At 38.6% G+C, this 12500-nt stretch overlaps 1 protein-coding gene across 1 annotated transcript in view; it reads right to left on the reverse strand.

Moving 5' to 3' along the window:
• Positions 1–12500, reverse strand: part of Utrn (utrophin) — a 425608-nt gene that overhangs the window by 98829 nt on the left and 314279 nt on the right. The window contains exon 52 of the mRNA XM_013026944.1: positions 8266–8395. Within this exon, the coding sequence (XP_012882398.1) occupies positions 8266–8395 (130 nt within the window). The remainder of the gene's footprint in view (positions 1–8265; positions 8396–12500) is intronic.

Here is a 12500-nt window from a genome sequence, read left to right on the forward strand (position 1 = left end):
GGCCCAAAGAAACATAGGTCCCATGGTTTCCCTTATTTGCAATAATTAGCATATGTCTGAGTCAAGCAGAAAAGGTCAGATAAGTTGGTGTTGGGGAAATGAACCCCAAATTATGTATTCAAATGTTTTTTCTTTCATGCAATTTTTTTCTAACATATTTATAAGATTATTTCTTTGTTCCTTTTGTATGTCCCTCCTCCATAGCATAACCCCTGCTTTTACTGCATTTGATGTTGGTATCATTTGTGGAGGGGAAGGGAAAAAACAAATCGTTTAAATATGGATTCAGTTGGACCCACTGCAACAATGAGATGTACAAGTTGTTACCTCCAAAATGAACTTTACAACTTTGGTGGGTGGGGGGGAGGATTGGGGAGGGTGGGGGTGGGAAGGGATGGGAAGGGGAAACAAAGGAGGAGGATACAATGCTTGATAAGAAATGTACTCATTATCTTGCCCATGTAATTGTAACCCCTCTGTACAGTATTTTCACAATAAAAAAAAAATAAATTAAAAAAAAAAAGAAGAAGAGTCCTCGCTTCTTTCAAGAACTGAGGACCAGAGCCTGAGATTCAGTCACTCCTGGGCAGCCTTTCAGCTATACCCAGAAGCTAGTAACACAGAAATCAGGAGCTTTCTACTCTTGCTCAGCCTTTCTTATAAAAGACTTGAGTACATTATGCTTTCTGTTTACATACTGCTAAAACAAGAACTTTAAGTGAACAGGAGAATGGGTGCTTTTGCTAGCATTATGCTTTCTGAAACATGCTGAAACTTTGTATGCATTCGAGTTCAGCTTTCTACAGAGAAACAACAATAACAAGAAATTAAGTACCACGCTGCATTGGAAGTGTCTAGCACCCTCCTTTATGTTCAAGCCAGAAAGTAACATCCCAGGTGTTCATTGCCATAAAATACATGTATGTAAATCAGTGCTACTTTGTTATGAGACAATAGTGATTTATGGATGGTCATAACACAGACTGGAGAAAGTAGCAGATGGTGATCAATTAATTCAAAATGTAGGTCCATCAAACTAAGCTTTGTTATCAGCATCAAAAACATTGGTTTGTTTATTTAATGGGTTTTCATCACATTGAGTAATAGAGGAAGTGACCATGGTTAAGGAACTTTATATGCATGTCTGAAAATGTCATGAGAAATCCTTGGCTATGTACAATATGGTGCCAATAAAAAATTAATTAAAAAAGCATCTCACAAGAAACAGCAATGCAGAAAATGCCCCCTTATAATTTTAAATAATTAAATCTCAATCTTTCAGGAAATTTAATGATTCTTTTCAAACAGCTTTACATAGCGGTTTCAAGATTTAAAAGAAAGTTTTTTTTTGTTTTTTTTTTTTTTATGTTAGCCCCTCATAGCTTACACCTGTAATCCTAGCTACTTGGGAGGCTGAGATCAAAGGATCTTGGTTCAAGGCCAGCATGGGGAGACAAATTTGTTAGACTCTTATGTACAATTAACCAGTAAAGAGCCCAAAGTGGAGCTATGCATCAAGTGTCAAAACACAAGCTCTGAGTAATGATGCCAGTGGGGTTCTATCTGTAATACCAACTACTGAGGAATCTGATATAGGAGGATTGTGGTTCAAAGCCAGCCTGAGTAAGAAAGTCCCTGAGACTCTTATCTCCAACTAACCAGTTAAAAAGTCAGAAGCTGGGGCTATGGCTCAAGGGTCAGATTGCTAGCCTTCAGTGAAAAAGCTAAGTAACAGTGCCAAGGCCCTGATTTCAAGCTCCAGTACACTCTCTCTCTATTTCTCTCTCTCTCTCTCTCTCTCACATACACACACACACACACACACACACACACACACACTCAAAAAAATGTTTATAAACCTTTTTATGATTTTCAAATAGAATCTTGTTTCTAAGTCAAAGAAGATTGTGAAATTTTTATCCAACTGATGGGCTTACTCAAGTAATTCCTGGTGGTTTATAAAAGCTGAAGACCAGACACACTCTAACCATTAAGACTTGCATTTGCGAAAGACTACATTGTTACTCCATACTGGGGAACACTGGAAAAGAAAGCAACACTCTGTTTCTGTGCTTTTTCATGCATTACAACTTTACTAATCGAATTTGGACTTGTGAAACTAATTATATTATTGCTATGGTCTACAGGCCTGAAAGCAATTACTTATACTTCAAGTTTGATATGAAAATTAAAAAGACAAATCCTAACATTGCCTAAACACCTTCTCCTTCCATGGAAGAAAAATCAGTGAACTGGCAAGCGAATGGAAAACAGGGCATGGTATTTCAATAAAGAAAAGGCCACAGTGAAGGGAGGGGCAAAGTGATTTGTTTACTTAATTATTTTGATTTTTAAACATATTTTATTTAACTTTAATAGCTGCCCAAAGGAGTTACCACTCAAAAAGCAGTTTATGAATACAGTGCATCCTGATCAATGTCACCCCTGTTCAACATTCTTACCCACCCCTCCTACCCTACCCTTTCCCTCACGTTTCTTAATTTTTAGATTATGCATTGACGTTTTTGCCATTTAACAAAGCTGTTTACAAATGCAATGCATCTTGATCGGAGCCACCCTTTCAACATCTCCCCCTGCTCTGACCCACCCCTTCTTTTATTTTTCTCAATTCTGTATTCTACTGCCTTCAATCTTCTACCCTTCTCCCCTGCCAACACCCCCCGAAGTACCCATTCCCTGGTATTTATTTTGGGGGGCTTTGACTTAGTATTTCTAACGAATTATACTGTTAGCACTCTCCATAGAGTCTGTTATACTAATTATTGTGAATAAAAGCACCTGGTACCTGGTTTGTATTTTGCACAGGCTTATAAACCTCTCAGACTCGGTTTCCTCATCTGCTGAGTAGGTAATAAAAGCACTCAGCACTCGGCATTTTCAGGGGGATGAAATGGAATGAGACAGTGGAGGGCACTTGGCACAAGTCTGCTGTGTGTCTCTCTGAGGGGACAGCTCCGCCCTCCATGAAGAAAGCCCAATAAATCTACATCTTGAGACATTACTCAAGTGACTCAAAACCGGCTAGTAGAATATTCTGGAACTAAGGAAAGGCATGAGGGGGGTGAGACAACCCAGGAAAATGTAAAGAAAATGAAAACCCGCATGAAGCAGAAAAGGGAAATGTGGAGGAAAGATTTCTGGGTGGCATTCAGACCCCTGCAGCCAACTTTGCCCCTGCCCTTCTCCGGCTCCATGAGACAGTGAATGAATTCCCCCGTACCCATCTCAAGCATGGGGTCTGTCACTCAGGACTAATGGGCTCTGATTAATAAAGCTGTTATTAGGAAAACAGACAAAAAGGTCTTAAGGAGACCTTATTACCAGCCTAATAATTTCTGTTAGGTATTGTGTCCAATTGGCCTCATTTTATTAGACATAAGATAACAATGTAACTTGAAGTCATACATCTTTACTCAATGATTACAAAATCTGACTGACACAAGTTTGCTAATAGGAGCATAAAATAAATTGACATAGTACACTAAAATGCCATTTATAGCATATATAATACATATAATATAACACATATAATATATGTATATATAATATACATATATATAATATGTATATAATATATAATACATATAATACAGGTTGAGGATATGGGAATACTTGGAGTACCTGGCTTTCCAAAATACCATAAAACATTTAAGAATTAAAAGAACTATACCCTGAATTAAAATATACAATATGCCATGAATTAAAATTCCAAACAACACTAAAACACATAGTTAGACATTAAAGAGCTTCCAAGGAAAATACTAATCTCTACATGCATTTTTATCTGAAAAAGATCATTGTCAATCATTAATCACAGATATATTCACATGGCTTCATGCTCTCTTGGCTTGCTTGCTAGGCTGGCATTCTTTTCACTTGAGCCAAACCTCTACTCCAGCTTTGTGCAAGTTATTTTTTTAGATGAAGTCTTCTGGATTTTTCTGCCCAGGCTACCTTCAAGCAAACCTCAGTTCTCTAGGTCTAAGCCACCTGAGTAGCTAGGATTTCAGGTGTGAGTCCCTGGTACCTATCTATTTTTCTTCTTCTATGACTGTTCCGGGAATATCATTTAAATGAAACCAAATTGTCTATACGGAAACAGAAATGATGTTTAGACATGAATGAAATGATTTTACTAACAGCAATACTTTAACAGGAATAATTTTTATAAAGTAAACTCATGGTAAAATATATAAACAACGTAATGTAATCTTTTCTATTTCATCTTTGTCTTCTTTCTCCCTTCACACCTTTTTCTTTCTTTCTTTTTTACAGTGCTTGGAACTGAACCCAGAACCTTGTACATACCAGACCCGCACTCGACCACTGAGCTCTACCTCAATCCCAAACTTTTCATTGAATCTTAAATATAATTAAAAAAAGAAAAGCATGTATTGAACATAAATTGCATAATTCTTTAAATGCTTTTAGAGGTAAAATACCCTATCACAAATAATATAATACAAGTTCTTATTCCATTGTTCTAGTTCTTTAATACAAACTGGGTTATTATAATCAAATAAAAACAATCAGACTTTATTAACAGGAAATTGATACAGATATAAATAGATATGATAATACCAATTATATGATCTTAAGTGTTCCCATACTGCTGGAACAAGACAGAGTCTATTGACCAAGTTGTATGCTTTAAAATTTTCTATATTCAGGTAAATTTCAGTTCAGTTAAAACTCATATTTACCTAATTGCCATGGTAGAACAATTTATTCTGGTAGCTTTCTCCAGACATGTCACCCCACTTAGCCCTGCTATTATGGTTGTCATTTTAGAAGGTAACTTATTGTAAAATATGGTATAAATTCTTATGTCTATTTTAAAACATGTAGATTCCACCTTCAAATATAGACCATCATCCAAAGCTGCAGCTTTTCACTGTAAAAAGCCTCAAGGACTACTATTTTAGAATGTTCATCCATTCTCCACAGTTTGCTTTCTCCTCCTTGCTATCAGACTGTACAGTCACTTCTCAGTGTCAGCTTTTGCTCTCTCTTCTCACTTCTACTTGGCTCATTCCTCATAATTCACTGGGCATCGAGTTCAAATAACTACAACACTATCTAAAGCTCAATTTCCTATTGGAGAGAGTACTGAATGTCTTGCCTATGACTCAAGTAGTATCTGCACTATGTTTTCCTTATTACAACTGAATTGGACCCTCAGATCATTTTTCATATTCAGCTTCTCAATAAAAAGGAGTCACTTCTTAAAAAGCCAGCAAGGGGAAAGCTTCTGATGCAGATTCTCACCATCCAGCGAGGGATGGGACAGAGTGGCAGGGAGTCCAGAGACAGCTCAGAAAGGCAAAATGTCCCAGATGACAAAGGTCTTGGGTGGAGCTGGGCAGGTAGGTCATGAGAGTTGGCAATGTTATAAATGGAAATCAGGAAAGAGGAGTCTACAGGCAGAAAAAAAAACCCAGGATAAGTAACAGAACAAAGGCACAGTAGACATTACTGTGGGACATGAAAAGGAGCTTGGTGCTCAACAGTCATCAAGTACAAGTAGGGGAGGGGCACAGAGATGGGACACATACAGAAATGCTGAGGCCCACTCTCTGTGCAGCTTCTGTGCCTGCAGAAAGAGTCAGGATCCCTCCCACTCCAGAAGCCACTGGAACAAGTAGCAATTCTGTGCTTTGTATGTATGATTCGAGGGTTTCTATTAAGGGAGGGATACTAATTAATAGAGTATTGAAGGAGGCCTATCAAAAGAGGGTAAGGAGTTGATGCGGGTTGTATTAATTTGCAAATATTTACAAACTGCAAACCACATTATAAGATAATCAATAATAGGAAAATGAGAAGACATAAAAGGAACAGAAAAGTGCATCAGGGAGAAAAACGATGAAGTTGGAACATCTTAGTGCTCTAGGGCACAGTCTATAGAACATATTAAAAATGTTTAATAACTAGAACTGAACAACTATAACACCATTTCTGCCAGCTCCTCCTGCGTCCAACACTGAATACTTCACCGTCACATGGGATAACTAATGTTCAAATGCTCTCTATTTCAGATAGCAGCTCCACATAAGTCATGGTAAACAAGGAAAGGATAAAAGCTATTATGGATAATTTTCTTCCATTTACTTTGAACAGCAGGTAAAAATCAACCACTATTACAGAAAATAGCATCAAGAAAGGAAAGGGTAGGGAAATTACCAATCAGAAAACAAAGCAAACTAAAAAAAAAAATTCATATAGCTCAATTGATATAACTTGTGGTACTTGAAAATGGGACTCCTGAAAGTAACAGCAAACGGAGACATCAAAAAGCAGTATCCTTTACACTCTGAAATATCTGACCACACCAAGGAGAAGCTATGGTAAAAGGGAAACTTCCATGACTTCACAAGACACCCTCCTGCTACAAAGCAGCTCATGATTAAAATGTTTCCTCTCTTCTCACTCAAGTCCTAGGGACACAAGAAAAATGGTTTCAAGGAAGACTAATAAATACTAAGAAAAGATGAGTGAATGTCTCCTTCCTCCAAATGAACAACACAAAGGGAGATGCCATGAAACTGGAATAGCACCTTCTTTCTGCTGTCTGAAGTTGGAATGTTCTGTCGGTTTTTCCAGGTCTTCTCAATCCAAGGAACACAGCACACACACACACACACACACACAAATGTAAATGCTATGAAATAGTTATTCTATTACATTATTTGGGGAATAATGACAAGAAAAGAGTGCATGTTCAATACAGATACATTTTTTCCCCAAATCACTTCAATCCCTAGTTAACTGAAGGCATAGATGGGGAGCCCAGAAGGCAGCAGGTAAAATATGCAGGAGGAATCAATCTTCAGAGACAACCCCCCCCCAAAAAAAAGCAATTAAGAGTGATTTGCAAATGAGGGTTTGATGAGAAATCGAAGATTCCACGATGACTGAGGTTCCCAGTAGGCAGACTGCTATGGAACCCGAGGAGAAAACAGAAAGTGATGTCAGAAAAGACACGAAGTAGCTCTGCACATATATATGTGTTGTGTGCACACACATGCACAACGACTTGATGGAAAAGTCAAGAAAACCACGGCCTTGGGAGATGCCCTCAGCCGAAGGAGAGCTTCCATTAAGGAGACTCAGCACAATGACCACCTGCCTTGCCAGCTCCCCGCTCGATGACTGCTGGGAACTGCAGGTGCTCTTTCAGGTCCTCTTTTGCCCAGAGAAGTGAATGATGGAAAAATACCCGGAATGGCATGCTGCTAATTTTTAAAAATGCATCGGGATGTTTTTAATGACCAATGGTGTAAAACCATTAGAGAGCTATATATGGGCTCCAAAATGCATTGCAAATTTTCTCTTAAATTTACTATGTGACTTGCTCTTTGTTAGTAAGGTAGTTCCTGTTGCAATTTTAAGCCAAAACATATTGATGTTTTAGGGTTTTTTTTTTTTTAATTAAATGCTGTTGCCTGCTGATAAAAGAAAGGCAGTTTACCATCACATGCTGACACATGTCTGAAAAAACTTCATTTTATAGATACAAATATTTTACGTATTTGCTATTACATTTTCAATAACTTTCTTCTCTTGCAATTAACTGAGCAAGTTGTTTTAATACAAGAAATATATATTTTTATTTCATAGACAAATCATGTTTGTAGTTATTTTATTAGTATATAATAGTTGTACCAAAAGGGTTCACTCCGATATTCAGCCACAATGAATTCATTCATTAAAGTCATGAAATGTAAATATAAGCTTTTTTCTGAACCTAAATTTTTCTTTTAAAATAGAGATTCTGAAGTATAACATAATATTCTTTTCACTTAAGAATTTATACACGCCGGGCGCTGGTGTTTCAGGCCTGTAATCCTAGCTACTAAGGAGGCTAAGATCTGAGGATCACGGTTCAAAGCCAGCCAGGGCAGGAAAGTACATGAGATTCTTATCTCTAATAAAACACTAGAAAACAGGCAGTGGCGCTGTGCCTCAAGCAGTAGAGCGCTCGCCTTGAGCTGAAGAGCACAGGAACAGCGCCCAAGCCCAGAGTTCAAGCCCCATGACCGACCAAAAAAAAAAAAAAAAGAATTTATACATTTGTTAAATTTATGACAATTTTCTTTCTTAAAAGATTTAAATACTAAAAAAAAAGATTTAAATACTAGATGTTGAACAATAGGCCATTTCCTATTTGATTTTTTGTTGTTCTCTAAATATGTACTATTTTTTCTTTTTTCTAATATGATGTCTGAAAGAATCCAGTCTCACCTGCTTTTGCTTGGATGTTCCTTCTCGGTTCTTCAGGGGCCTCAATTGGCTGATCAGCCAGGAAAACTCGAGCTTGGTCAACAGCATTCAGGATGGAATATTCTTTTTCCTTTAACTCTCGTCGCAGTGCCTTTTCAAAAAGAAGCCACAGGTATATTTTAAGCTCAAGTGTTCAGCAAATAATGGAACATCTCCGATTAGACTAGATGTGATCATACCTGTCCAAGGAATGACTAAGCACCAATATTTAAGTTAGGAAAATGCCAGCTTTTACAGATATGAATGATAAGAAATGTGAATAAATGCAAAAAGATAATTCCTCCAAAACTTAAATATGCAAAGGAAAAAGGAAGGGAAGGGAAGGGAAGGGAAGGGAAGGGAAGGGGAAGGGGAAGGAAGGGGAAGGGGAAGGGGAAGGGGAAGGGGAAGGAGAAGGGGAAGGGAAGGGAAGGGAAGGGAAGGGAAGACTGGTTCAGGATAGGGAATACCCTAATGGAAATTGTCCCAGTGTATATGATCTTATACAAAAATTTTCAGATTCCACTGTCAGATTGCTAAAATACAATAGCCTGTTTCATCATACTATATTTTTTTTCTTGTAAGACTGACAAAAAAAAATTGTATCCAATGGCACCAAAGAAGATAATTTCCCAAACAGTAATAAGATCCTCAGGAGTGTTTTACATTCTTCAGAATAGATTAAGAAAAAAATTAAGACACAGAAACAAATTAAAGTCCATGAAATCAAAACTAGACCAAAGTGAACACATAAAACAAAGTCTCCAATTATCTTGACATACGTTCCATCTCTCATGCTGAGGCAATTACTGTTTTTCTCTGGTGCAGTTTTTCATGCAAATCTATGATCCTTAGAACAGCTTATCTTTAGCACATTTGTTCTTTTAAATAGGACTAAACTTTCACCCTAGCACCTATAAAAGGTTTGGTGATTAAGACTAACTGCCTGGGGTTTCAAAACAACAAGACTTGATCAGAGACTAACCACAAGATGGGAATAAATGAGGATTTCTCATGTTTTAAATGGTATAGCTAACAATAGAGTGTTGATATTGTTATCTTTTGTAATTATTCATACCCATGCCTTTTGATTCTAGTATTTTGCTTTTACCCCAAGTCCCTAGCAATGTACTATGCAAACTCGAGTTTTAACCCCCGGAAAATACTGCTTTACAGCATTTTAGGATCAAGAAAATCTTGCCTTCTGAATCTAACTCATTTTTTTTTCCAACAGTGCTTGATACAACTGTGTTACGATGGCAGGTTACTTCAGGTTAAATCCTCATCTTCCACAGTCAATAAAAAGTAAAATAAAAAACAAAAGAATCTAGATCACCATAAGGCTCACTTATGTAAGGACGTGAAACTAAACACAAAAAACAAAAACAAAAATATTAATGAAGCTAAACAAGATGGCCACGGGTACAAGAGAATAAGAAGAGATGGCCGGGAATGGGAAGCACTGTGAAGAGTCCAAGGTGTCCTGAACAAACACAATAACCAGAGCAAAGCAATATGGAGGCCTGGTGTACGTGGCAGAGTAAATGCCTAGCCTGGATGATCAGTAATTTTTAAAAAGCAGAAACAAGAAACAACAGTTTGGTATTATTGCAAAATTATTTTTAACTTATAATGGATAAAATCTGACTTCAGCTGGGTGCTGGTGGCTCAAGCCTGGCTACTTAAGAGGCTGAGCTCTGAGGATCTCAGTTCAAAGCCAGCCCAGGCAGGAACGTCCCTGAGACTCTTATCACCAATTAACCACCAGAAAACCAGAAGTCGTGCTGTGGCTCAAGTGGTAGAGTGCTTGCCTTGAGCTGAAGAGCGCTGGGGCAGCACCCAAGCCCAGCGTCTGAACCCCAGGACCACCACCACCAACAACAAAAAATAATCTGACTTAACAAAACTAGATTCTAAGGAAACAATGTGAGAGAACTGAAGGCTCTTGTACTGATGAGTGGGCTGTGCTGTGCAGGAAGTACCCATTTCAAAATAGGCTGTCCATAAGAATGGGAAAACAGCAGAAGACTCCATCTTCAAGGGGATCATCTGACTGCGGAAGAACCTACCCATAGCATTTAAGGAGTAAGCCCAAAAATCCACCCATAGCATTTAAGGGCTAAGCCTAAAAGAGGAGCCAGAGGACATTCACAGGTAATGATACAGATGCAAAACAAAAAGGCTGGGAGTTTGAGAACGAAGAGCATACAGGGTCGGTCTTCTGGAAATGAAAGATGCTTACAGGGCAGGGATTTCACAGATGAGTTCAGCTCTAATGAGGGAGAATGGAGACTGCAATCCCTGAAACTTAAGCATATCATATCCCGGATGGGATGTTCTGGGCCATTAACAGTCCCCCAAGCTGTGCACTGGCCAGGCCTGTGGCAGGGCAGAGGGGAGAGATGTCTTAGAAGTATTTTTAGAATTTCAAAACTCTAAGTGGAACTGTTAAGTGATGATATTTGAGCTTTTCCGGTGATTGGAATGCTTATGGCACAGCACAAATTCTATCACAGGACAAGGATTTCTTTCCCTAGATGTGTGCTGAGGATGTCCACAGCACAGATTCCCTCTTCCTCTGTAAGGCCTTCACCCACTCGATCACTTCAATGAAACATTTCATCTTTTCTATCACCTACATTCCCTATCTACGTGCTTAACTATATAACTATGTATTTCCTAGGCCTACCCCCTCTACTAGGCAAGGTAAGTATGCAAATATATCTGTAAGTATGCAAATATATCTGTAAGTATGCAAATATATCTGTTGTTTCATCTCTGTTTTTCTCAGATATAATGAAAGCTCCAGGGACTTTCTCTGCAGTAAAAAAAAAAAAAAAAAAGAACCCAGTTCAACCTTGAAGAACTTCCTGTGAACATGGTACCTACATTAAGTCTCAAACAGAGAAAAGAATTCTTCAACTAGCCAATTACAGAAGTAGCAAGGAGAGTAGGGGATATACCACTGTGTGAAAACTTAGGATACATATATTTTTAAAATTTTAATATATTTTTATGATTATTTTTATGTGGTACTGAGGAATCAAACCTAGGGTCTCAGACATGCTAGGCAAGCACTCTACCACTAAGCCATGTTCCCAGCCTCAGGATACATATTTTGACACCTGTAAGTGGCAGCTTCTGAGGCTCAAGATACAAGCAGAGGCTGGATCAGAAAAACCATGGGACTGTGGGATGGATGGGTTCGTGCACCTGTCATTTCACCAATAATGAGTGACCGGAAGCAGGGAAGAGCTGGACAATTGGGTCAGGGAGTGACTACTCCAGACTTACATTTTTGTTTTTATACTATGAATAATATCACCATCAGGTGTCCTAGATGAATAGACAAACAAAAGCAAATCTGAGGAAGCCCCATAGGACTTCTTCCTGATCATATTCAAATCTAGCACTTCATTAAAAAAAAAAAAAAAGTCCTCTGCACAGGATGCTTGCTGGGGAATGTCTCCTGAGCCCTTCCAGTAAGGCAAACACACGCAATGTATGGAGCAAGCATGAGCAGGTGGCCACCACCTTGAGTTACACAAACGCCGGGGGCTCTGGCTCTACTGCCAACTCACTACCTCGTTCACTAAAGAACAGCCCACATTCCCTACTCTAGTTTGCAAATTTAATTTTGTTATTCAATTTGTCCTATTTCAATTATATTTAATTGCATATTAGTAATGGACTGAACTTCTAAAAAGCAATACACACAAAATCATTTCACTACTCTTTACCTCTCAGTTGGTCAGGAAAGAAAACCTGCATTTCCAACCACCTGGTGATCATTAGTGACAAGGTACTTAGATGCCAATGAGTTATATTATACACAAAGCTACAAACTGGCATTCTGTTTTAAGTTCTAATAGCACGTCACTTATGTTTGAGCCTTCGGAAGTGTGAAAAAGGGGATGTAACTGGAACTTCTCTGTTTTAGTGACTTTCTATTTTCATAAAGCAATTCTTTTTTTGGGGGGGGGTCCGGTCATGGGGCCTGAACTCTGGGCCTGGGCGCTGTCCCTCAGCTCTTCAGCTCAAGGCTAGCGCTCTACCACTTGAGCCACGCGCCACTTCCGGCTTTTTTCTTATGTGGTGCTGAGGAATCGAACCCAGGGCCTCAGGCATGCAAGGCAAGCGAAAATAGGAAGAAAACCAGACCCCTTGTGGCCTGTTTGTGAGGAGCTAGAGTGGCACAGCCACACTGGCAAAGAGTT

The sequence above is a fragment of the Dipodomys ordii genome, unplaced genomic scaffold (genome assembly GCF_000151885.1).
Source record: "Dipodomys ordii isolate 6190 unplaced genomic scaffold, Dord_2.0 Scaffold98, whole genome shotgun sequence".
Classification (NCBI taxonomy): domain Eukaryota; kingdom Metazoa; phylum Chordata; class Mammalia; order Rodentia; family Heteromyidae; genus Dipodomys; species Dipodomys ordii.